Source organism: Phasianus colchicus, chromosome 6 (genome assembly GCF_987193195.1).
Source record: "Phasianus colchicus chromosome 6, bPhaCol1.hap1.1, whole genome shotgun sequence".
Classification (NCBI taxonomy): domain Eukaryota; kingdom Metazoa; phylum Chordata; class Aves; order Galliformes; family Phasianidae; genus Phasianus; species Phasianus colchicus.
The window spans coordinates 33,734,698-33,761,141 of record NC_143441.1 but is presented as its reverse complement, the minus strand read 5'-3'; the positions used below and the strand labels follow the sequence as shown (position 1 = coordinate 33,761,141).

Genomic DNA, 26,444 nt, shown 5'->3' with positions numbered 1-26,444 from the left:
CAAAGCACATCTGCAGGGGATCTGAACTTACCTGAAGCTGTATATGTCACTGTTTATATAGAGTGTATTTATAGTGCACCAGTTTGTATGTACAAAACTCCCATGACAATATTTTCAGTCATAGAATAGATCATAAAACTTTCTGATTTTAAGCCTTTTCTAGTATAGTATATGGCAGACCCAGGAAATGATATCAATCACATATTTATAGGAACAGTGCTATTTCCATACCCAAATTCTTTCTGATCTTCTCCCCTTTATTTTGACCTGAAGATTCTGTAGTATCTTCTGTCCTGGAACTCTTCAGGAAATGGCATAATGACTCCAAAGCTGTGTAAATGATTCTCAGAGCTGTGTAAACGATAATATCAGCTCTGTGTAGGATTACAGCACAACCTTAGCAGATGGAAAAATAGACATGACTTACTTTGTTACTTCCTGTTAGATTCTGCATATTACTTTCCCATTCTTCCAACTGGAGGCAAGTACTGACTGTAACTCTGACTTCCTTCAAATCCACGATGGGGCTTCGGCATCAATGCACATGCTGGGAAAATACTGTGGTTCTGACCCTCCTGCAGAGCTTTTCAGTTCCCACAATTCCCTTTATTTTTGGTTTCACTCAAATCACGCCATTACTGCTGGAGGTTTTACTGTTCAGTGGGATTCTCAAGATCCTGGTAAGTTTAAAATGCCAGGTAATGCAATGTGTTTGCAGCTTTGGAGAAAAATGGCTGATTTACTTCTAAATAAGAAATGTAAAGTGCTGTAGTAACATCAATTAAATGGCTCTTCCAGGAAAGCGCATTCCCGGAGAGAAACTCTAAATCATCTTGTGCAGCATCAAGCTCACTTCAGTCTTCTGTGTGTTGTCTAGAAAAAAACATTGACTAGGTTGTGTTCTGAAGGAAACGGGGAGGGACGGGAGGAGAAAAAGGCATGGAAAATTCAGAGGCAAAACTATTTATTTCCAGGAATGTTTACTGAAATGCTCCTTTTAATATTTTCTTGCAATTTACATTATTGGATAGATAATTAGTAATTGACAACTATGGATACAGAAATTGAAAACAGATTTTTTTTAAGAAATAAAAACAAAGAGGAAGAGAGAGATTTGACCTGACTACAAGTTGCCCCTAACATTACCCAGCTGGTATGGGGGGGGAGGGAGATGCTTTTACGATATGTACATAAAACATCTTTCCCTGTAATCTACTCTCTTAAAAATGAAAACAGATGTGTGCTAGGGTAAAACACAGTGACTCTATGTACAACATATAGAAATTCAGATTAATTTTATAGAGCCAATCTAAAACAGTACATTCAATTTTTCTTAGATTAAAAAATTGTTTTAATATTTTCTTCTGGGGATATATCCATTATAATTGTGAAAGAATCTTTCACAGAAAAAAATCATGAAATGTTTGGATTTTATAGCTGAACTGTATAATTAATTATAAAATGTACAGAAAGATGCAGCCAGTTGTTCTATTTGTTTGGGTTTATTTTTTGTTTCTGAATTTTTCTGGGTACCTGCAGTTCAGCTTTTGACCTGATGTGCAGTGTTAAAGACTATATTGTTCTATGTCTCTCTTCTGTTAGAATGTGGTGGTGAGCTAACAGGTACTTATGGCTCAATAAGCTCTCCGGGGTACCCTGGTAACTATCCTGTAAACAGAAACTGTTTCTGGACCGTTTCAACCAATCCTGGCCTCCTCATTACTTTTGCTTTTGGCACACTAAGCCTAGAACACCATGAGAACTGCAGTTATGACTATTTAGAGGTAAGGTTTAATTGTGCATTATGACTTCATTTTATGGCAAAGTTACTACAAAACAAGATATTTCAAAACTTTTTATATGTAGAGAAGTATACTGTTTGATACTAAATCTTGGGTTTAAAATATTCATTTGTACTTACTGCAGCCAGTAAAGCACTCAGGTACTCTTGGTGAAACAAAAAGATGATGAAATTCCATTCCACTGAAGTCAGTGGAAGTCCGGCAACTAAGGAGGATAGGATTCAAGTCAACTGTCTGCTGGGAAGCTTTCACTTCCTTGCAAAGTTCAGTCTCCAACTTGCTAGTTGAATATGAACCTGCTGAGTATTAACCAAAGTAAAAGAACTAGACAAAAGGAACTAAAATTAATGGGTTCATATTATAGTACCATCTATTACTTTTGGGGTGATCTTAGGCCTTATTCTCAAATGCAAAGTAATAGTTTTTACCAATGCCCTCTCACAAAAATGACAGTGCCACGTACTACATAAATGAATATTGCAGAGGGTGGTTTCAGGAAAACAGTTAGATCTCATACTTTTTTCCCATGCTCTCCTAGGAGCACTACCAGCTAAGCTGGTTAGTCTATTTCCTGTGTGTCTCATAGGCTTCCACCATAGGCTTTCCTCCTGCCCCTCCCCATCACAGTTTTAAGAGTGTTTGTACTGTCCACAGTTGACACACATCTGATAATCCTGAACAGTGATTTACATTCTGCCTAGATTCGAGATGGTCTTCTTTCACAAGACACTCTCCTTGGTAAATTCTGTAGCACTGGATCTCCGCCCCCACTCCAAACCACTGGACCATATGCATGGATTCACTTTCACTCTGATGATGTTGTTACTGATAAGGGCTTTCACATTGTCTACACAACATCAGCTGGTAAGTAAAAATCAGTATTAAAGTTTAGTCTGTGACCATTATAAGGCATAGCCAACGGGAGACAGATGTCTGTAATTAACACTTGCAATTTAATAACTCAGAAAGCACCTTGGATTTGTAGCCATTGATCAGGGGAAACCTAAACTAAAAGAATTACCGTAGTTGTGAGTATTTCAACTAATGTGTTGTTTTCTTAATGCAGCAGACCTAAGTTGTGGAGGAAACTACACTGATAGTGAAGGGGCTATTACATCTCCTTTCTGGCCTAATCCTTTTATCAACAGTCGACAATGTATCTACATTATCAGACAACCAGAGGATGAAAAGATACACCTCAACTTCACACATTTGGAGCTGGAGAGCCACGCTGGTTGTTCACTGAGTTATATCGAGGTGACTTTTCTTTCACAGTTAATGTGAAAGGTTGTTTACATGTATTTAAACCCAAGGTAGCAAGATTTCTTTCTCAAGGCTCACTGTAGAAACAGATGGTAATCAAGGGGTTAAGTATATCAATGTATTAGGTTTCCAAACTCAGAGGGACTGAAAGATAAGAGAACAAGGAAATCTTTCTAGCATAGTAGTAATTCTTAGTCTCTTGTACATGATGAAGATAGAGTTTGGACCTTAAGTAAATGCATGTCAAACAAGAAAAACAGAAATAATACAACAGCGTCTATGCAGCATCTCCTGGAGTTGTGGTGTTATGTTGAAAATATGTTTTGTGGAAAAGAGAAAGCACAGTACATATTTTAATACTTGTATATGTGCTCAGAATTGTTGTTACAGAAAAAATAGTATATGCAGAATGCTTCTGTATGGAAAATATAGTATTTTTTGTTACCCAGGATATACTTTAGATAAATTGTATGTGATCTCAAAAGCACTTCTATATGCAACACTTTCTTTGCTGATCTGCATCTTCGTGTTTCATCCAAATCTACTAAGTGCCACCTTTTTAAGTATGTTAGATATAATTTATTCAATTTCTTTCTTACCCCTAAGCCTCTAAATCCAGATCTGCATGTCTTTAATCAACCACAGATGAAGTTTGGTTGTGTAGGGCTGGTACTGGAGAGGATTGCTGGTGGCTCCCACTGGAGGTAGCAGAGCTGAGCATCACAGCCAGGGCTGTCCCACCACCTCAGCCAGAAACAGGGTGACTGGCATCAGCCTCAGGCAATGAATTCCTTTCTCTGGGGGATAGTAACAAGAAAGACTGGGCTAGAACATGTGCTGTAGGTGGGAGGTGGAGCCCTGATGAGGAGGGGCTGATGGTCCTGGGAGCTGAAATACAGCCCTAGGCAGGATGAGAGATCCTTCAGGCCTGGGCAAACTCTGGTGGGTTCAACCAGTCTTTGCTATCTTCTGTCATGCTGTCCCCGGGGTCCTCTGTGTCACAGCCCAGTTCATCTTATCTCAAGGAGTAGCGAATAACCTCATCCTATGTGAAATGGCTGCTTGTTAGTGCTATCTGTACGGAACTGTGGTTGCACTGCATGGAGATAAACAAATGTAAAACAAATTCAATCACAGCCCCTGGTTGATGTAGCTGTCATGGCTAAGCCAGGTGCAGGGAAGAGGGAAGTTGGTGGCCAATGGGGAGGCACTGGGAGAAACAGTCTAAGGGCCAGTAGGGCCAAGCTTACAGGCAGCTACAACCACAGCAGTGTGGCACGGTGGGAGTGTGCAGTTATGAGGTTTTGTGTTTAATCTCTTTCCGAGTAAGTGAGGCACAGGCCTTGGTGAGCTCCCTTTAGTTAATCTGTTTTTGTAAGATTTGTTATTGTGCTAACATTGTTCCTGTTCCTCCTTCTCTAACTCGGAGACTTTGCCTGGAATGAAATGTAATTAATTTTTGTAATGAGAAGAGAAGTGCGTTTAATGAACACAGACAGCTTTTGTTTGTTTGGCCTGGCAGTCCTCATGCTAATTGCTTGCAGAACAGCAGCTAAATTCACCATAGCCAGAGAAACAAAACCAGTTCAGTTGGAAACAATCAGTTTGTATTAATTCAGGAAAGCATTTACCTTGTTTGCTGATCAGTCACAAGCAGTTCAGTTTTCTTGTAGTTGTTTGCTTTGCCACCTCTTTGCCTTCCTTCTCACCTACTCAGCTCAGCCTAGAGCAAAATGCACAAGAATTGTGGTTACAAGTCTTGCTCTTTCAAAGTCTATTTTCCCCATACGCTTTTCTAAAATACTATTTCATTGGGTTTTATGATGAAATTCAACTAGGGAGATGGATTTCAGATTTGGATGTTTAAATTATTTTAAAAATCGCTCTGTGACAATTATTTTGTCACTTTGAGAAGTAGCATATTATTCACGTTCCTGGTGATAACAGGAAATCACAGCAGCCAGGCGCTGCTTGCAGACACTGGCTGAGGGAGGGATGTTTAGTCTTTTCCTAAGGAAGGAGCGGCCAGGGGTCTGCAGTAAGAAACTAGACACAATAAAACTTCTTATTTAAGACTGTGACATAGTGCTGCAGAGGTTAGGTACTAGCCATGCTAGCTGCTGCTCCTTCATCCTTCTAACTGGCAATATGAGACATTATTATTCAAATGGTTTAGAGAACCTGTTATTTTCATCACTTCTATTTGGACTTTATAAACCAAAAATGTAAGGTCAATCAGGTCAAGAAAAAAGTAAACTCATGTAAACTATAGTTCTGTAAACTTCTTTATACAAGTTTTCTGAATACTCCAGCTCAAATTAAGATTTTATTTACTTCCCCATAAATCCCATATAACTCTCTCACCTCGAATCTAGGTCCCAGGGAAATTTAAAGCGCTTTAGTCAGAGAACCATTTCTCCACTGGGAAGTTGCTAAACAAAGCAATCCAACCACTGCCTGCTCACCTGTCTACCCAGCACTTCTAGGTCTTCCTTCCTTCTCTCTCAGCCTGTGAAATGACATAGCTGAGGAAGAGAGAAGAGGTGATGAGAGAGAATCTGGACCACATGTTCTTCACTTGGTCCCTGATAGGCAAATAGCAGGGGACCTGTTTTAGGACTGTTTGTTGACTCTTCTGTTGGAATGGAATGAGTGCTTCAGAGGGCATTCAGAGCTCCTTAACTATACTTCTGCTTGGCCTGATCCTAGGCTTACTCACAGCCTGTGCGTTCAGATCCTGAATGTTGGAGATGCAAATACCTCTTTCTGTTCTAGTCTCCTTGATAACCATGATTCATAAGATAGTGCACAAGATACGGTCTCCTTCGATTAACAAATTGAATAAGGGCAGTGCAGAAGGTAAGCTTTTATAGCTGTATTATTGTGTTCATGCATTGAGCCTTTTAGAGAAATGGAGAGACATCAATATACCTTCTTACTTCTTATAGACTCACAGTTACACCTTTTGTTAGTGAATTTTTCTGGCTGTGCTGATGTATAGGTGTGATGTGATATTTCTGGAGAAGCACCATTAAAAGGTCACTATAAACTTTATAGCCAGAGCAAGGAAACTACAAATCTTCTCCTTTAATTTTCCACAGCAGGATTTTAGTACTGGCCAAAAAAAAAAAAAAAAAAAAAAAAAAATCATAGTCATCACTGGTGAGCAACTTACCTGTCTCTTTCATGTGAAAGATGTCACTTATGGAAGCACATGACCAAACTGTGCTAAAGCTGTGATTCATTGAGACAATCTGTTTCATTCTTGTGATCTGTGATAGTAGTATGTCTTCTGTGATGGTCATCAAGTCTATGGTATTAAATACCAAAACTTTTAGGGTAGAATTATAGAATCCTTAGAGTTAAAAGGAACCTTTAAACATCATCTAGACCAGCTCTACTGCAACTAAGAGGGGTGTGCATGGCTAAATCAGGTTGCCCAGGGCTTGATCCAGCCTCATCTTGAAATTCCCCCTGAAAGTCTCTTTTTTATGATTTGATGTATTTCTTTTTTTCTTATCAATGATTAGGTTCGAGATGGTGACAGTGAGATGTCTTCTCTGATTACCAGACTGTGTCACAGTGCAGTTATATCTCCAATCACTTCTACCAGCAACAGTCTCTGGATCAAGTTCAAGTCTGATGCTTCTGTGCAAAGGGCTAGCTTCAGGGCTGTTTACCAAGTTGGTAAGAACTGTTGACTTGCACAGTGAAGTTGTTTGTAATTTGAATGATTTCAATGATTTTTGCTGCTATATTATCTGCGTACTGGTTCTAAGATAAACTTGAAAGGAAATAAGATCATAGTTTATTTATTCAATGCTGCTTTCGCAAATACAAAGGTGATGTTTGCATTGGATTTGTTGTAGATGCTTCTGCAGTATTTGGAAATTCCCCATTGTTTCTATTAATAATACATTGCTTGCTACTAACGTACTAAGGATAACGTAATTCTGGCTAAATATTTATACTTTCATTATTTCTATTTTTTAGTTCTTAATCTCTAATACATCTGTCTAAGCATGTGAAAGAAAGCTTTACCTAGTTAGGCTTGAGCATGGGGGGCCCAGGTGAGCCTCATGAAGTTTGATAAATTCAAGTGTAAGTTGGGATTGTGGTAACCCCTACTATCGTTGCAAGCTGGGAGGTGTAAGGATGGTAGAACACAGCCCTGATGAAAAGGACTTGAGGGTATTGGTGGATGCTAGCAATGTGCATCCTGGGCTGTATCAAAATAAGTGTGGCTATCAGGTCAGAAGGGTGATCCTGCCCATCTGCTCTGTGCTGGTGAGACTTCACCTGGAGTACTGTATCCAGATGTGGAGTCCTCAGTATAGGAGAGACTTAAAGTTGTTGGAGTTAGTCTAGAGGAGGGCCAGAGAAATTATCCAAAGGATGAAATATCTCTCCTATGAGGACAGGCTGAAGGAGGGAAGAGGGAGATCTGTTAGAGGCCTTTCAGTATCTAAAGGGGGCTGTGAGAAAGAAGGGGACAGGCACTTTAGTGTTGGATCTGTTGTAATGGACAAGAGGAAATGACTTCAAACTAAGAGGGGAGATTAGATTGGATGTTAGGAAGAAATTTTTTACAGTAAGTGTGGTGAGGCACCCTGTGTCCTTGTTCATTGCAGAAGAGTTGCACCAGATGACCTTTAAAGATTCTGTCCAACTCAAAACATTTTATGATTTTATGAAATGAGTCAAATCTCTTAAATATTCATGGTCAACGTTAGATTGATCTTTTGTAAATATATGTTTACGCTACACAGTAATATGTTCTTTTAAGTACGTTCTTAATTCTAGCTGGCTGAACCACAGTAGATGCTATGAGAAGACAGGTTTTTAGGTATGGTTTTCTTCTAATGATGATACAGTGATATTTGATAGATACTGTATTATGGGTTTGTCAAAACCATTCATCGCAACTACTGATTCTTGGTGTCTGTTGGCAGCCTGTGGAGGTTCTCTGTCTGGAGAAGGCATTATCCATTCACCCTACTACCCAAGGATGTCCTCCCAACCAAAGACCTGTGAGTGGATCATCTCCCAGCCAGTGAGCAAAGTGGTGGTTCTTAACTTTATCGACTTTGACATTCGAAATGCAACAACTTGTGACTCAGACTATGTTGAGGTAAAGAATATTGCACGTATAATATGAATAATTCTCAGAAATTCTTAACTGTGTTTTCTTCCTCATACTCACCTCCACAAAAGCAGAACTGTTTGATTTATTGAGGATGTCTCTTATGCTGTTCTTATGAAGTTATTTGCTCTTACAACTTTAAAACAATTGAACTTTTTATGGGTTATTTTGAATATACTGTTTTTCAGGTCAGAGATGGCAATAACACAGAATCTCCTCTTTTGGGGAAATATTGTGGCACAGCTGTACCATCTAGAGTGCAATCTACAAGGAACAATCTCTATATCAAATTCAGAGCTTCCTCTCTTAGCAACCTTGGCTTCAGAGCTCAGTACTGGCCATTAGATACAAGTAAGAATTTCTTGTTTTGTGTATAGGGTGTTGGGATTTTACAGATTTTTCTCGTACACTGAAAACAGTGGTTCATCAAGTATTACAAAGGTATAATGGGAGAAAAAAATCTAAGTGTATCACAGCGTAGTAAGACAAAAATGTTCATGAAATATCAGTAGAGTAACAAATGTTATAAGTGCCTTGTAGTTGAATTAATATGTTATTGTTTAAAATCTCTACAGTATGCGGGGAGTCCCTCACTGAATTAGAAGGAACGATTACAAGTCCTGGTTACCCAGATGTCTACCCACACGGTATTAGTTGTACCTGGACCATCAGCATTCAAACTGGCTACCTTATCCGCCTGACATTCACTTCATTTAACTTGCCATTTGACAGCAGCTGTGGAATGGATTATCTTGAAATATATGACAACAGTACTATGCAAAAGTTGGGGAGGTATGTTTGTTAGCCTATAGAGCTTAATTACTGTAGAGTGTGCTCTGTTCTGTACATCTTTCCAATTTGCTTCCTTAAATTTTGCATGAAGTTTACTCGCTCCATTGAAACATTAACAGCAATTTTTCTGCTAGCATAGTAAAGGCAATTTCCTCTCCTCAACCAGAGAATGAGAACCCCATTTAATAAATGCTATACTAGGAGAGTAGCTGCCACTGTCCAGCTCCATTAATATTTTGGTATATGGGAAATATGGTTACAAGCATTAATATATCTGTTCTAAGGAAAACACATGATTTGGAACACTTGCAGAGATGAAAGAAAGATTACTTAAAAGGATGTGCATTGAATCTCAGCAAGAACTAAACTAAAATGAAGTCATTGTCTTATAGGATTTTATTTTCACTTCCTCCTGATCTAGGCTGTTTTATTAGGGTGGAAAAAGCTGACAAATATTTTCTTCTCTCTCCCTCTTAAGCAGCTCTGTTATACAGGGTTTTCTTGCTAACCTAGAATTCAAGAACACTTTGTCTACTTAAGCACAGAACTCAGCTGCATTTACAGTCTATAAAGTAGTTGCTAGACATGGCAATATTTTTGGAAAATAAGGAGCAAATGACCATCCTATTATAGTGGAGAGCATTTTGCCATCCTGGTCTTTTGTCAGTCACTCAAGCTATGTTGTAGGTATAGCATGGACTAATTTCAGTAAGAATTGCACAACTTGATAAACAGTTTCTCCTCTGACTTTGCTACAAATGTTAGATCTGTATTCTTGTATGTGAAGAGTGTTATTTAGCCTTGTGATACAGGGTTTATGTTTGAGGTCTCTATAGTTCAGAGATGACATCATATATGTGCAGCTATTCAAACTTCTCACAAAAACTGAATCTTCTTCCACTAATACAGATGCTTCATAAAGCACCGCCACTCAATTTGGGTCATTTTTTTGCTGCAGGTACTGTGGAAGATCAATTCCACCATCTCTTACTAGTGGTGGCAATGTGATGATGTTGTACTTTGTGACCAATCGCAGCATTTCTTCTGAGGGCTTCTCAGCTAACTATATCTCCTTGCGTGCATCAGAAGGTAAAATGTCAGTATGTCATTATGCAAATTAAATGTTTTCAGTTGTCAATGTAAATAACCACTATAAGAAACAGAAACTTTATTTTCTGTGTTAATGTAAGACTACTTGGTGCCTCCTCTACCCCCTTCTTGTTTATAGCCACTTCAAAAAGCATTTTCCTCTCTGGAAATATGACCAATGCAGAAAGCAATTTAATGTAAGCAATACTGCTGTTTTCTTTACGATGTCAGTAAGAGCTGACATGGTAGAAATGTATGAATTATTCCGGAAAATTATTTCCTGAATTTGTTCAGTCCACTCCAAGCTGAGTTGGGTGATGTAGGAAAACTCACTTTAATAGAAAGCCACCTGAACATCTCAGGTGCCATACAAATTAGTTTAGCTCCTATTCAGGTACAGTGTTGATTGTGGGCAAAAAAAAAAAGTCACATCAAAATATAACAAAGTAGCAAATTAACCAAAAAGTGCAAACAGTTTTTTCCTCTTTTCTTTAAGACTGAGTTCAAATTGTCAGTCTCCAGAAGAGCTCAAGGCTCCTCTTATGCCTTAAACCTGTTATTTAAGTATCTTTTTAAGAAACAATGATACACGTGTGGGGAAAAGAGACTGCTGAGAATGACTGCTCGTTCTCTTAGTAGTATAAAACGGAGGAAAAACTGAAAAACTACTTGAATTGCAACTGATCTGAAGGTTTTCCAATGTGGGCACATCTGTGTTTTCAAAATACGCCAAACCTGCTAAGCCTCTTTCTGTGTTTGCACAACTCCCTGGCAAACAGTTGTTCTAGCAATGACTGAGCTGCATTTGAAGGAGCAGCTTTGAAAGACTGTCAAGTACTTTCTCATAAATCTAAAAGGCGTGTCTGCTGTTGCTCTCCTTGCTGCTAAACCCAGATCTGTAGTAGAAGGGGATGTATGTGGGTAGAGAGACAGATTCTGTCGAGCAGAAACGAACCACAAAAGATTTTGAGTGGGACAATGAAGAAAAGGAAGAATGAGAATGTGTTTGTAGCTGTTATTCATGTATCTATCACTAACCAGGTTCTAGTTGGTTTGTGCATATGTGAGTGTGGTGTGTACAGGCTAAAAGAATTTTATTAGAGGAATACCAGAAAATCATATTTTTTAAGCTGCCATCATTCACAGTTGAGTTATCTTTCATGGAAGTGAGAGAGGGTCTTTTTCTGCAGCTGTCAACCCTGACTTCTGTAAATGTGATTGTATTGTTCATTAATGTGATAGTTTTTCTTTTTTCCTTCACTTTACCTCAAGTAAATTTTGCATGGTTGGATTTGATTCCTTTCTAATAGCAGCTCTTCTCACAGTTTATCAAGATCAGAGTACTTTCTAGTTACTATTAATCTGTATTTCTGTCTCTGACATCTTATTTCTCTGATTTTCTCTGTCCCCTTTCTTTCATATCCTTCTCCTTTACCGCTGCCATAATGACAAGGTTTTCTCATCCAAAGCACTGTTGTATGCATCATGTGAAGTTCAAACTGTACCAGTGTTGTCTGTGGAATGGTTTCAAACTATATCTTAAAAATGAAATCCGTTTTCTCTTCAATATTATTAACAACTGTAAGTAAAATGATTTTTATGGATGAATCTCTCCCAGTATTTTCCCATATTCTTCCTTTCCACTTAATTAGTACAGGTATGTTTACTACTTTGCAGCTTAGAATCATAGATTCCGTAGAGTTGATAGGGACGCTTAGAGGTCATCTAGTCTAACTCTTCTGCGATGAACAGGGACATGTACAGTTAAATCAGGGACCCAGGGCCTGATCCAGCCTCACCTCAGAAGTCTTCAGGCACAGGGCATCAACTGCATCTCTAGGCAACCTGTTCCAGTGTCTCACCACCCTCACTGTAGACTTTTTCCTTATAACTAACCTTTATCTCCTGCCTTAAGCTTGAAGTCACTTCTCCTTGTTCTCTCCACAGACCCTGCTAAACAGTCTGTCCTTTTCTTTCCTGTAACTCTCCTTTAGATACTGAAAGGCCGCTATCAAGTCTCCCCCAGAATCCCTTCTTCTCCAGGCTGCACAGCCCCAGCTCTCTCAGCCTGTTCTTTTAGGAGAGATGTTCTCTAGACCTCCTCTGGATGTGCTTCAACAGGTCTTAATAGGATCTTTAATGAGAAGTATTGCAAAAATGATAACTCGCTTTCTTCTTGCTCAAAGCCAGAATTATGATCTCTGAAAGAAATGTTTTTTTTTTCACTTTAATCACTGTAATTTCCGTATGTATGGTAAAGTAGTGGATAACTATTGAAACTGAGACTAATAACACTATCAAAAAGTTGAAGCCATAATTTCTCGTCTTCACAGAAATTTCTTTCCTTTGGCCTCAGCACGAGCATAGTAATACTATAACTCAGTTGTCGTAAATAGTGGACCATTAGCATCCATTTTTTATTAAGAATAAAGTGTTGAAGCTGCAATGGCCTGGGACAAGACAAATATGTGTATATGGACTGTCACTGAGAGAAGTAATTTAACACGTTGAGTTAAGTTTTCCCACTGTGAGACTCTTAGGCCTGCTATTTATCTAATGTATATATCAAGTTACACTAGGGTAGCGAATTGCTGAAATAATAATATCTGAGAGAATTACCAAAGCTATGGATTTCTTTAACGTTTGCTGTCTATTTTCATTTTTCTGTTAAGAAAAATATGGTTCTAATAATGTACCTTGTGCAGCAGAAATTCTTCATACTTTTTGAGATATACTGTAGCTTGCTTAAAAAAATAATATAACCAGTATCAGAAATGGCCAAAGCTGTTCTGGTTCATATTAGGATTTTCAATAGGCCTTTGCCTGAAGTTACTTCAGAGAATGAACTATTGGAAAGATGGACAACATTATAAGACAAAAAAAAAAAAAAAAAGGCGGCTACGTATGAGTGGAAAAACATTATTTATGTGAAACAAAACTAAATTTTTTCTCTATGTATCTTACCAAAATATGTTTGGCATCATTTATTTGTGACTTATTAACTATTTGAAGAGTTGCAGAAAATAGCTGCAAAGCTATATTTCCTAGTTAAAAACTTGAATGCAATGAGATATGGGCATGGCTATGATCCATAAGTACAGGCAATTGTTTTAGCAGTCTGGTAGCTGTGAATAGCTCAAAAGGCAGGAATGCTTCAGATAAATTTACCCACGCGATTCTCAGTTGTCTAAAATGTATGTCTCCTACTTACACTGTCTGTACCTCAGATGCTTATTTCTTGGCTATTTGTTTTTTGAGGATAAAGTCATCTGGAACCACAGAATCCATGACTCAAATACCAGATAGATGAATGTCACAACATATAAATCTTGCAATAGTTTTTTGGGTCTTCTGCGTATCCTGGCTGAAAAGCCATAGGGAGGAGAGAGGAGAAAAAAAAAAAAAAAAAAAAAAGCTGGAGATTGGTTTTGAACAGCATTACCCAGTGTTTTTGAGAAGTTTGAGCGTGAAACGTTACAAAGGATCTTTGTGTGTGTTCCTGGTAAAAATTAAGCCTGCTGCAATCTGCCAGCAGCAGTAGCAGAAAACCCTGAGGTGCAGATGTGCTTTTCCATTGCCAATGGTGAGGAACATACTTCATGTGAAAGTTCCTCCCTTTCACTTTTTCTTAAACATGCATTAAGTTGCATAAGAGTCTAATTGTTACGGATATGAGTTTTCCTTCAGCAGAGTGACATCAAAAGAAAACTGCCATTTTAGATATGACACTACAGTTTTATTTTTAATAATTAGAATTGTGGCAACTGATGAATGTCTTTTTATGGGAAGGACATGGATATAATTTTCAGAAATACACGTGACTGCATGAGTGAGTGGTACAAAAGCTGGCATTTTTCTCCACTGATGGCTGTTACAGTGAGTTGCTGCCATTTGTGGCATTTTTATTTATTTATTTATTTATTCAGAAGAGCGAACATTCAGGTCAAAAATCAGAAAGCAGATTGAATAGCTTTCAAAACTTCATATGCTGGCAAAGCAAGAAGTAGAATTGTCCAGGACAATTGCAGCCGCCTTCTGATTTTCATGGGCTGCAATGAACTTTTGAGTTTATATTTATTTCAGGCCTATCGTAATAACAATATGGAGTTGGAATGTGTTCTAAACTTTGGCACAAATTTCCAAGTTCATTTTTCCTGTTAATCTTGCTAACAGTTTTCACTGAAGGACTCTATATGACTGTGCTAGTGAAACGCCAAATGCTGCATTAGTGAAGTGATTGCAAAAAAGGAGTTCCATCTCTCTTGCTGAAAGTGGAATACAGCACATGGATCCACTTACCAGAAAAGAGTTGGCTGACACACAACGTGGGTTCATTTGTATTTCCTAATCCTAGTTTGCATTTAGACTGTAGCCAGAAGTCTGACATCTTGAGGATGTTGCTCTTCACCATCTGTATTTGTCCCCCTTAGATCATAATGAAGATTACTAAAAATAATCTTAAACTTATAAATAATCTTCATTATTCATGCTGTATTTGTGAAAACTGAATACAACGTGCAGCTTAAAGTAGCACACTTTGGATATCATCTTTTGAATGGATGACTGCCAAGAAAGCTAACTTTAGTGAGGGAGGGAACATTGACATTCTCCCCAGTTCTGTGGGGATTGTTCTTAGAAGGGCTGATAAAAATGTTTTGGCTTCCTTGATGCTAATTTTACCCAAAGGACCTTTATCTAGTACATCAATTTTAATATTCTTCAAGCTGAAGGATGGTATTCATGGTCTCAGCCCTCAAGTGAATAAGGAATAGAGATGTTACAACCCCTTTGTGCATTATGTATTCATAAGTCAGGCATCTACCCTTCAAAAATTATAAGGTAATAATTAATTAGAAGTAAGTAACCTAATAAATACCACATCTTTTCAATTTAATTTTAATTGCCTTCTGTCTAACAAGCCTTTAGGAAAAACTTGGGTCACATTTCTAAGTCAGCTTTCTAACCCTGCAGGCAGGATTATCACAAAGTCTTATGACTTTAAGGATCAGGTTGATGATGCATGTCACAAAGCACCAGGGGTGTTAGCGCAGCGTGCGTATTGTAAGCAGGATCTTTTAAAGGGGCCAAGGCTTACATGACTGTTACACTTAATTTATTAAAGCACATTATATTATAACACAAATGACTAAAACTCTAGATAAAAAGTTAAACATTGATTTTAGGTGAAGTAGTGTGCAAAAAACTTTTCACTTGTTAATCACCAAAGTACAGCTCAATGGCAGAAAGTTATTGGTCTATTCCTACATCCTGTTACTTTGTTCATCTCGTGGTAAATTGGGAACGTGAGCTGGGTATCTTGTTTTGAGGGTATTTATCCTAGAGAAAGCATCTCCAACAGAAGCATTCCATGTGACAAAGAGTTCCCCCCCCCAATTTTTTTCATCCCTTCTACTCTTTATTTTCCATATCAGAAAAAGCAAAAGTATTTTACTAGTTAGAATGGATACAGAACAGTTGTGGAAATGACCAACTATAGACATGGAAGGCCTTATCTTCTACTCTAGCCCTTCCCCTTCAACTGCAATGTATACTGAAATATTATTTAAACATATTACTACGCTGCAGCTGTACTATGTTAGAAGACAGGTTTCAGAGATCTGTGATAACTGATTCAAATTAGTATAAAGTGAATCATAATACTCTGCTCACTTTTTTTTGTACTTTATATTCCATCTGAACCTGACTATTTGAAAGAATATCTTATATTTGCAATCTGTAGGGTCTGGAACAGAGGAACCAGAATGACACTGCAGGGTTTTCAAATTCAACCTGTAACTTAAACCCTTCCTTCCCCCCCAGAACTACAGTGTGATTCTATTCTTAATTAATCAAAATATATCATAATAGAAATATTGAACTTCCCCCAGTTTTGCTTGTGTTAGGTTGGTAGAGCAATTGTTCTGAACTCTATTCCTGAGACACACTGCCTCCTAATTTCTGTGTATCTGTATTCATGAACAGTTATTAACTTCGGAGCTTGTGATGCCATTAAGAGAATGTTATGATTCTATGGTTTGTGGGTTTTTTTGTACTTCATGCTTCTCGATGTTTGTCTCTGTTCTCTTTTCCTATCCTTTATTTGCCAGGCTAAATAAGTTAAGCTCTTCTAATCCCTCTTGCCTGCTGATCTGATTTCCACCATCTCCTTAACTTCTCTCTTACCTGTTTTCATTTGATTTCTGGGCTTATTCATGTTTATCCAGGTGACGTGTCAAATCAAGATTCCCTAATGCATGCAATTGTTCTCTTCAAGATAAGTCACGTAAACTATTCTGTAGAAGATAGTTCTATTTGTAATCTTTCCATCTGTGCTTTCAAATAGATATATATATATAATCTGGCTCAGTATTGGTACATTTTATTTTTTTCTTTCCATCTTATGATACTAAGATGCTGATCCAATGGTTACAGGAGAATTGATGTAACTGATTCAAGCTTTAAGTAGAAGTCCTTTGTCCTCCGGTCTAAGGATTGTACTGTTTTCCAGCAGGTTGTCCCTTATGACTTTGAAAATGGGGGAATAAATTAAAAGCCCCATCTCTCAGATCGGATTGTGTGGAATGTCTGAGAATATAGCATCTCCCTGTAGCTAGAGACTGCTTTCACTTTCCTTTTCTGCTTACTTGGGTTTTAGGTCAAATCTAACTTACTCAGCTGGAACCACTCTGATACTGCCTAACTGTAATGGGCCCAGTGTTCTGATTTAAAAGAAAAAAAGAAATTCCATGGAAAATCTGAGTTCTGTTTGAAATTTATTTTGATTACATTCAACAGTGTGATGTATGCAAGATAAATTACAATGGAAATGATGTTGGCTTCTATACCTATCTGTTAGAAATAGAAATTTCCTGTTAATTTAGCACAGGAAACAAGCTCGTTCATACTTGTTTCTGTTCTTTTTGAAGTGTGCTCACACAACTACAATACTGAAACTGGTGTGCTAACATCTCCGAACTACCCGAATAACTACCCTGTCCAGACAGAGTGCATCTACACCATCACAGTGGGAATAAACAGACAGATTGTGCTGCGCTTCACCAACTTCACTCTGGAAGGGAATTTACGCTGTACAGAGGATTATATAGAAATCAGGCAAGCAGAATTGTTTCTGTTGTTCTTATTACTGATAGCCACAACAGTTATCCAATTCCACTTAAGCATGTTTGGATACTATAGCTCTAACTGCATGCTTGTGCTGTCAAAGCGGAAAGAAGGCTTATCAGAGAATTTTAAATGCTACTTCTCTCCCTGTGTTACTCCACTGACCGTTTTCCTACCTAGTAAATTCTAATTCTCAGAGCAAGTACAGTGTGTGGACTGTGCAGCTGTATACTGTGTGTGTTGAGTCCCTCAGAGCAGAAATAGAGTTTCGTTGCCTGTTTTGTAAGATTTTCTGTTTTATGTTTATAGTCTTTAATGAGCATCTTTCTGTAATGTAGCAGTATGAACATGTGCATAATCTATGATATTTGGCTCTACTGGTATCACCATTAAACTTAGGATGCAAGCATGATGATTCCTTTAAAATTTTAGAAGACTGGGCAGGATAAAGTAATACTTGCAGGAAGGCCAGGTGCATGCTTAGAACACAGCTGTACCAAGTGGTAAGCTGCTATATGGGATTTGCACTTTGAAGTGACAGTGCACCTACTTTTCTCCTAAGCCACACTGGTTGTCCACACAGAGTGTGCCATGAATTTTCATGATCTCAGTGAGCACCATTAGTTTAATCTGCACATTACACTAGATTTTCTGTATGGATTTTTCCTCTTTAAGTTCTTCTATTTTTTGGAACAAAACAAAGATCTGTTATCTGAAATTGCAGAATCAGTTGGATTAAGATTTTGAATTCCTGTTAAATTAGTTGGTTGTTTTCAGATGTACATACAAGGTAGAGCAAGTTCTGAAACACTGAAAGAATTTTTCACTATGTTCCAAGTATTTCATTCTTTCATCTTAAAGCCATCAGTAAGAGACTAAATTTAACTTAAACTGTTACAACTTTAATTTGGGGTTGACCCGATTTATGATAGTTGTCTTCTCTGATTTTGAGGAGAAAAACTGAAAAAGATATTCATGTATTGCAGAGAACTAAGTCTGATGTGACTGTGAAGAGCCCAGTAGCATTTATTAGGTTTTCACATATGCCTAGAACATCTCCAAGTGTAGCTCAGAAAATCGCTGCTGTCATAACTGGATTTCCATGAGATGCTTCATCAAACCTGACACCCTTATAGCTAGATCAGTCTTAGTTGAGTGCCACTCTAGTTTCTTGTCCTGAGGTGTCCTCTAACAAACTGCATTCAGTTAACTAAGAAAATGTTCATCTGACCACAGCTATAAGGGCATAGATGCAAGCCAGAGGAGATTCTGGCACAGTTCTTAACTGCTAGCAACCTGAGAAGGCAGCAAGCTGTTTAATCTGGGAGGCGGACAAGAAATCAGGCCTTTGAGAGTGGCAAGATCTAAGTCAAAACTTACCTAAAAGCCAAGATAAACCTTGAAAGCATTACTGTCTAGTTAAAAAACATATCAAGATAACACCAGTATGTAAGTATAAATATACTTATTATTCTAATGACCTACAAGGATATTTGTAACATTATTACTTAATGTGAAATTATATTATCTTGATGCTAAGATTAGAACACAATTGATAAGCAGACTGCTACCATCTTTTTTTTATTTCCATGAGATATGTGCTAGACAACAGAATGTAGGATTTGCATCCCAATTACAGTAAAATATCCCTGTAAACAGTACTTAATTGAAAGACTAGATGGAATTAATTATCTTGTAGAAACAATTATAAATGCATCTTTCAAAATATGCATCATAGGAGGCCTGAGAGATGGATTCCCATTTGTGCAGTGAGAAATAAATATTTTTTCTTAAAGTAAGTAATCCCATATGCTTTTGTACTGGGTTAGGGAGTGAGAAATGAGAACACAATTTTTCCATCAGATTAGAAGTTTACCTTTAGTTAAAGCGATACTTAAGCAGCATTGAACACAACTGAAATATCTGATTCTGTCGGTGTATTGACTGCTGAGTGGACATGCTGGACATACCCAACAAGCAGGTGCTTGTGGTAAGACCTCTTAACACAGGCAACAGTATTTGGTAGGTGTTTTTCTATGGAAGATGGAGAACCAGGATTAGTCTTTCCCAGACCTGAAAGAATCCCAAAATTTTCTGCCTTGTTAGCATTTCTCACTCTTTCTCTCTTTGACACAAAGTTTTTCTTCTCTATCATTCTAGAGATGGAGGCTATGAAACTTCTCCTTACCTTGGAAAATACTGCGGTACAGGGCTGCCTCCAGTTATAATATCTCATGGTAACAAGCTGTGGATCAAGTTTGTCAGTGACATATTTGGCACAAGAAAGGGGTTTTCAGCAGAATGGGACGGTACATCAGCAGGTACAATGAGTATATCAAGCATAAAGCCCTTTTTACATGTCTCATTTTTTAATCTTAATTTCTTTTTTTTTTTTTTGCACGTCTTTTCTATCTCTCATCCTTGTATGTCTCTGCTAATCACTTAACAACATATACTCAGGTTGTTCTGATCAAGAAGATAACTTTGTTCCTCAAAGGGAAGGATATACCATTCCCTACATTTCATATAGCATCAGCTTTCATTTGTGTTTAAGGATGTAACAGGCAGGTTTTTGTTTGAAAAGTAACTTCAAACAAGAGCAGTCTTCACATTAGACAATTAATATTTCTATGTGCTATGTGCTTTTCCACTTTCAACAGTATTAACTTAATGCAGATTTTTAGTTTCACTTAAGATGTGAAAAAAAGTCAGCAGTGTGAATCTCATGTCATGTCTAATTCTCCAGTATTTTCAATGTTAAATGTTGGTTTGGTTTCTTTGCCACTTACAGGTTGTGGTGGGACTTTGATGGCAAGTTCTGGTATCTTCATGTCTCCCAACTACCCTATGCCCTATTATCACAGTTCAGAGTGCTACTGGTTGCTCAGAGGAAGCCAAGGAACCCCATTTGAAATCCACTTTGAACAATTTCATCTAGAATATCACCCAAAATGCAACTATGATTACCTTGCGGTATGTATACCACGACCCTTTGCTCTACAGGAGGCAGCTAAGTATGATGAATGCAAGGGCAAGAAAAAAACACATGGTCTTATATTTCAAATGTTCGTGTGTGAACAGACCCAGAATAGGCAGTGGTGTCTCTGTAGGTGCATAAAGGGAGGAAAAGCATTTGTGTCTAGGTAGGCCACTTAGATGAGAATATGTCTGTAACTGTTAAATTATCTGTATTTTGGACCAAGTACTTGGTGATCTTTCCTAGTAAACTACATAAGACGTAATAATTTCAGTAACTCTATTGTTAATCCCAAATTCCATATTTAAACTGTTAAGTAGATTATTTGAATTATCATTATTGGATTTTTTTTATTTTAATTAGAGTACACTCTTAAAGTTATTCTATCACACAATGAGTAAGTCCCTTCAAACTCACCAGTATCTGATTACTAGCTTCCTGTTTTTTGCACTGATTTTCTTGCTTTTGAAATGCCTGTCAGGCTTCATCTGAGGAAAAGTATTTAACCTCTTGTGAACCTAGAAGCTATTCCCCAAGCAGACACTTGGCAGGAGAAATTACTTGGATTTGTCTTGCTATCAGCTTTATAAAAATTCAATGTTTAGCATAGTGCTATCAAAGCTGAAGCAGTTCTAGTTTCTCGAATTCTGTAACAAACCGCAGAATCATCAAAATTATGTATTATGGGGGAACTAACGCGCTTTTCTGCCTGATTCTACGTTTTATGCTCCTTTCATCTTTCTCTTCCCATGAAGGTATATGATGGCAACAGCAGCAATGCTAAACAACTTGGTAAATTTTGTGGGAATCAGATACCACAGCTCATCAATTCAAGTGGAGACAGTGTGTACATAAAACTGAGGACAGATAGGAGTGTGCATGGTGGAGGTTTTTTAGCTAACTACAAACAAGGTAAGTAAGCAAAAGATGATGAAAAGAATGTGTTTTTATTGTTTAGCTTTTCCCTGAAACATCGTTTTCCAGCCCATGATCTCACTTGCTCATTAGGAGATAACAAAGCATAGAGCATATTATTGACCCAGATTTCTTATTCTGCTCCAGACACAGAACCCAGGAAACTTAAAAACTGCCCATCATAGAGATAATTTCATAGCAGAAGGGTCACCACGTCAACTTGCTTCTATTACTTGCACCAATGGCACCTCTTGCTCCAGAGTCACTCAGAATACCTAGTGTTTAAAGTCCCTAACAGTGTAAATTGGACTGCTCTTGTTCACCTGTTCACTCAGCCTCATGATCTTTCAACTAAAAAGGCAGATAGAGTAGGCTTCTCTGCCCTTTGGGCTGCTGTGAATTAGGATGGCAAAGGATAAGTTACCTTTAGTCCTCAGGGGTCATTAAGGGTGTTTAGGATGATTTAGGTGACTGGAAACACTTCAAAATTTTCATTTTTTTTATTTTATGGGGTAAGGGTCACACTTTTCTTTATAGAAGAGTGAGTATAAGAATAGTTCTACCCCAGAAACATTGGAACAATACCATTTGGCAAAACAAAATAAAAAATACAGAGATACATGAGGAATTAAAGTTATTCTATTTCTAGTCATAGCTCTGGATATTTTCCCAATATTTATTTTCCCTATTATACATTATAGGTTACATAGTTAGATATGCTTTGGAAGGTAAGGAATTTCTTCTCATGCAAAATGAGTTACAGACATCTTTGGGTACTGCTAATATGCTGTGCTCAACTACTAGAAACTGCTGTAGGTTTTTAGACATTGCTGTACTCTATTTGGGCAGTAGTAAATGCATTACAAAAAAACCTTATAGCTGTTCACCCCATGGAATACATAATAATTAGAAGGGTGAAGGAGTGTTGTCTTCTCAAGTCCTTAAAGATAACACAGATTAATCTACCATGTAATTTTCAGACTCCAAAATCAAGATGACGTATTAGAAAAGGGTTCTTTATCTGTTCTATAAATAATTAAACGGAGCACTTACAAAGCATTCAGATACAGAAGTTGAGCTATCAGCTCTGTGAATCCACGCTTTACGTTCTTATTTAATTCCTGATGTGCACTTGAGAAAGCTTTCAATAGCTTGCCCAAAAGCTAAAATTGCGTAGGAAATAATAGTGCAAAAGAAGAATGTTTCTATGCCAGATGCATTTATGTCTACATGAAAGAAAGGCAATGATGAATTGAAAAACATTGCAAAGGAAAACTCTGTATCAAATTAACATACAAAAGCACCTTTGTGCCAGATATATTTCTAATAAAATCACAATGGCAGGGGGTAACAGCTTTTGCTTATCTTACATTCTTCAAAATCCATTTCATGCTTTTCATCCTGTCCTTTCAAATAGTTGTATGTCTCAGTGTAGCTTTGCAGAAAAGCCCCATTCTACCAGGCCCTGACCCCCAGCTGCATTCTGAGTGTTTTGAAATCTTAAAAACACAGACCTTACTGCTCTGTAAATCACTTGGAAAGAATTAAAACAATGTGCAGAAGGTAGGTGTATTATTCTTTTTAACGGACAATAGAAGATTCTTTCAAGTGAATCTCAGCTATTTCTGCTGTTCAAAAACTGCAAATTTGCTGTGCAAGGCAAGCAGCCTATCCTGCTTCCTGCCCACGTCTTCTCTGTGCATCACTCTGGTCTGCACCCAGCACACACTGTATACTGTCTCCAGATGACAGATCACCCATATTGACGTTTTCTGTCTTTAGTGGAAGTTGGGTTAAGGAAAACAAGGCTCACTGACCTTGTGCCATAGCTGTCATTCCACTTTTTGTCTAGCTTAGTTCATTTTTTCTTTTTTCTGCCTTTCAAGGAAAGTTCATTATTCCAGGTGTGTGCCCAGTTTTTCTACTCAGCTGCTATTATATGACTTGAAATTAAAATCACAGCTCCTTTTGAAAGACTTTCATTCCCACTTCAAATTCCTGGGGCTAGCAAATCCAGTATAAGCACTATAGTTTCCATTTGTTGTTTTAGCAATTGCATTCTTAATTTTTTTCTAGTTTGCTAAAATAAACCATTTTAATTCATCAGGCAAACTTTGTTGAGCACCATTCTTCAAAACTCTTTCAAAATGATGAGGCAAGTTTTTATCATTAGTTAAAATAATAATAATGCAAGAAACCATGCACTGGAACCATGCATTTGGAACTTAAGAAAATGGGCCTCCTAAAAATCTTTACAGTACAAAAATTGGTGCATGAGTCTGCAACTATCAGAAAGAAAAAACATAGAGTTAAAAAATTCAAGTTTGGAAAGTCTTTTTTTTTTCAGATCAGATATAGAGTGTCCTTCAATAGGTAACAACTCCCTTTTTGTCTGTTATCTTCTCTTTAATCTCTGAATAAAAATACTTCTCACATTGTAGTGGTATCAGTAATTTCAATTATTTATTTGTTTTCAGATGCTGGGCTAAACAGCTCTGCACAAATATAATTCATCACCTTTTTTTTTCAGTTTGCCATGAAGTGCTCACTGTTAACAGAAGCTATGGCGTATTGGAAAGTTTAAATTATCCAAATAATTACCCATTGAGGGAGCACTGCAGATGGACTATTCAAGCCACGAAGGGGAATACACTCAGCTATAGCTTCACAGCCTTTGATGTAGAAGATGGATCTAACTGTGACCGTGACTACTTGAAGGTATGTACTCAGATTCTAGAAACCAGAACAATCAAAAAAAAAAAACAACAAAAAAGATGCATAAGATTGCAGTAAATCTATCCTACTGAAATTTAGGCATTAAAGCCCAATTGTTTAGTCCAAATGTTTTCTCCCTGTTTCCTCTGAGTAGGCAGGTAAGCACTGCTAGAGATTAATTCATCCTAGCTTGAGACAGATGTCTGCAATAGAGAGGATGCTTCACTATGCAAGTGCCTAGATTTGCTACAGAGGGTCTAAATAGTACCACCTTAGATGAGGTGCACTATTTTGTATGGCTGAAGTAATATGGCATGACTTATGTAAAGAAGTGGAAGAAATTCTCAGATGGGTAGAATGATGACAAAAAGACAATGGGCCTAATTTTTTTTTCTTGGTTTTATCTGAAAAGTAGTGGGGAATGTTCAGAAGTTTTAAACTGTTTTATTTCTATAATAGGTAAGATAATTTCTTTGTCTCCTATATATATGTCTCCTGTATATATTTGTCTTTTTCATATTTAGTGTTCTGCTTTAAAGAGACTGAAAGGAATTGAACTTACAAAAAAAAGTTTTAGCTAAATGAAACAATTCAGTCAAACTAAAGCCAAGTATTTTTATTTTCATTTCCTAATATATTTCTAAGACAACTAAAAAGATATTTCTCTAAGTATTGTACTTCATACAAGAGAAATGGAGTAGTCATTATTACTGAGGGTTATAATCTGCTTACAATTTTGGTGTTTGCTGAAATAATCAGATCCTACCCTTATACAGGACGCCAGCACAATCCCTGTGCTCTACTTAGGTTTTGCACAAGAGGAATTAAAATGTAGAGACGTGTTAGAGAAGGCTACTTACAGGCAAGGACAGGAAAAGGAATAGTGCCCACATCTATGAAGTTACTTAGTACACTGGACTGTTGCAGAAGGCCAGACAACAGGCCTGGTGTTGGGCTGATGTACTCCCTCTAGACTTCTTCCTTCACTCCCCATACCTCCTTATGCCAGCTTTCACAGCTCAAAAATCAATAACAAACTGGCAAAAAAAAAAAAAAAGCGGTGTTCTTCCAGATTTATTCTGGTTCTGGCTAGGAACTGAAAGAAATAATAGACATGCAAAGAAAATAAACAAGGCAGCACTGTATTTGTATTGAGAGCTAGCAGAAGCTAAATTTTGGCTCAATTTTGTGAGTGAAAATGAAAAAGTGGAGCCAAATGGAGAGGGCAGTGCTAGTCTCAAGATGCCTAAGCCCCTGATCCATGAAAGGCAGGAGCCCTGCGCACAGTAGCCTGCCAGTGAAGAGCAGCAGACTTGCCACAAGACACTATTCTAGATGTAAGACAAGGCTGGAGGAATAGTGCCAGAGGCAAGGACCTGATCCAAAGTACTCAACAGAAATAAAACATATCGGAGGGAGGGAGTAGACAGAGAGCAGAAAAGTACTTGTATTCTTTGTTCTAACAATTCTTCACCGTTTCCAATCAAAGAAAATACAGACTGAAAGAGGTATAAAGAGGAAAACGCAAGGGAGAAACAGTCATGGAAGAGTGTTAAGAAGGCTTTAATTTGCAATTCATGCCACATCATTTGCAGAAGTCCTTCTCCAAATGCCATTAAGAAATACTATTTGGAAAAATGTTCTCATTTGATTCTTGCATGCTGGACAAATATGTGCCATAGTGTTTATTAAAAAAAAAAAAAAAAAAGGAGAACAAGGTTGAACCAGCCAGGGGACTGAATAGTATTTGCTCTCATCCTGTGTTGCAAAAAGGGAGTGTATTGGCAAGGCTGTGGAGTGTTCTGTAGTATAGGGGAAAGGGGGAAATCATCTGGAATAAATGTGCAGCTGACTTTCTCAGCAGTCTGCAGATATTTAGAACTTCTCTGTCTGAAATCCATATGGAATCTGACTCCACTGCAAATTAGGGGAAAAAAAGTTAATAAAAAATCTCACTAAACTCATAGCTGTTTGGCTGAGATAAAATTACTTTTCTGCCACATGCTAGTTTTGAAATTTGTTTATTGCAAAGAGGTCTAAGAGGGAAAAGATCTGATTTTCTGACTAGAACACTGGGGAACAGAGGTATAATCTGTTCCCTGCAGTCCAAGTGGGTGGTGTCTGAACCATGTGCCAGAGCCTTTCACCCTTTTCTTGGAGGAAACTTTAAGCTTCTGCTCAGGCAGTTCTCATATTGCTCCACTCACTGAACTGAGTGCTGATCAGGTGCTTTCTTTCTGTGAGGGCTTTTTAGGTACTTCTTTTCTCACCTCCCTTTCCACCCCAGCCCTTCACAGTAGGTAGAAACACCCTACCTGCTTCTTACCCCCAACAGTAACAGCCTGTTGAGCCATGGCTGGTAGCAGTGATGACACTTGCTAATACTTGCAAGGAGGTTGGTGATTGGAAGGACAAGAGCAAGCTGTTCTGTTGGATATGGTGGCAAAGGAATTAAGGGAAATAAATGAGTGATATAAGAAGACAAGTTGAAATGCTGCAGTGGTCTTATGGGAACTGACCTGCCTATACAGAGTATAATCAAGGAACGGCAGTTGCAAAAGAAAACAAAGAGCAAACCTGTTTTTAAGTCGGTGGGAGAAAAAGGTTTAATACATGTGGACATATT

The 26,444-nt window shown here is 37.8% G+C and overlaps 1 protein-coding gene across 1 annotated transcript in view; it reads left to right on the top strand.

Moving 5' to 3' along the window:
* The window catches only part of CUBN (cubilin), a 133,570-nt gene that overhangs the window by 17,411 nt on the left and 89,715 nt on the right, over positions 1–26,444 (top strand). Inside the window, exons 14-27 of the mRNA XM_090142141.1 lie at positions 446–680; positions 1,603–1,784; positions 2,504–2,666; positions 2,869–3,059; positions 6,596–6,752; positions 8,018–8,196; positions 8,397–8,559; positions 8,784–9,000; positions 9,959–10,089; positions 17,016–17,202; positions 19,372–19,532; positions 20,003–20,184; positions 20,944–21,100; positions 23,634–23,821. Of these exons, the coding sequence (XP_089998267.1) occupies positions 446–680; positions 1,603–1,784; positions 2,504–2,666; positions 2,869–3,059; positions 6,596–6,752; positions 8,018–8,196; positions 8,397–8,559; positions 8,784–9,000; positions 9,959–10,089; positions 17,016–17,202; positions 19,372–19,532; positions 20,003–20,184; positions 20,944–21,100; positions 23,634–23,821 (2,493 nt within the window). The remainder of the gene's footprint in view (positions 1–445; positions 681–1,602; positions 1,785–2,503; positions 2,667–2,868; positions 3,060–6,595; positions 6,753–8,017; positions 8,197–8,396; positions 8,560–8,783; positions 9,001–9,958; positions 10,090–17,015; positions 17,203–19,371; positions 19,533–20,002; positions 20,185–20,943; positions 21,101–23,633; positions 23,822–26,444) is intronic.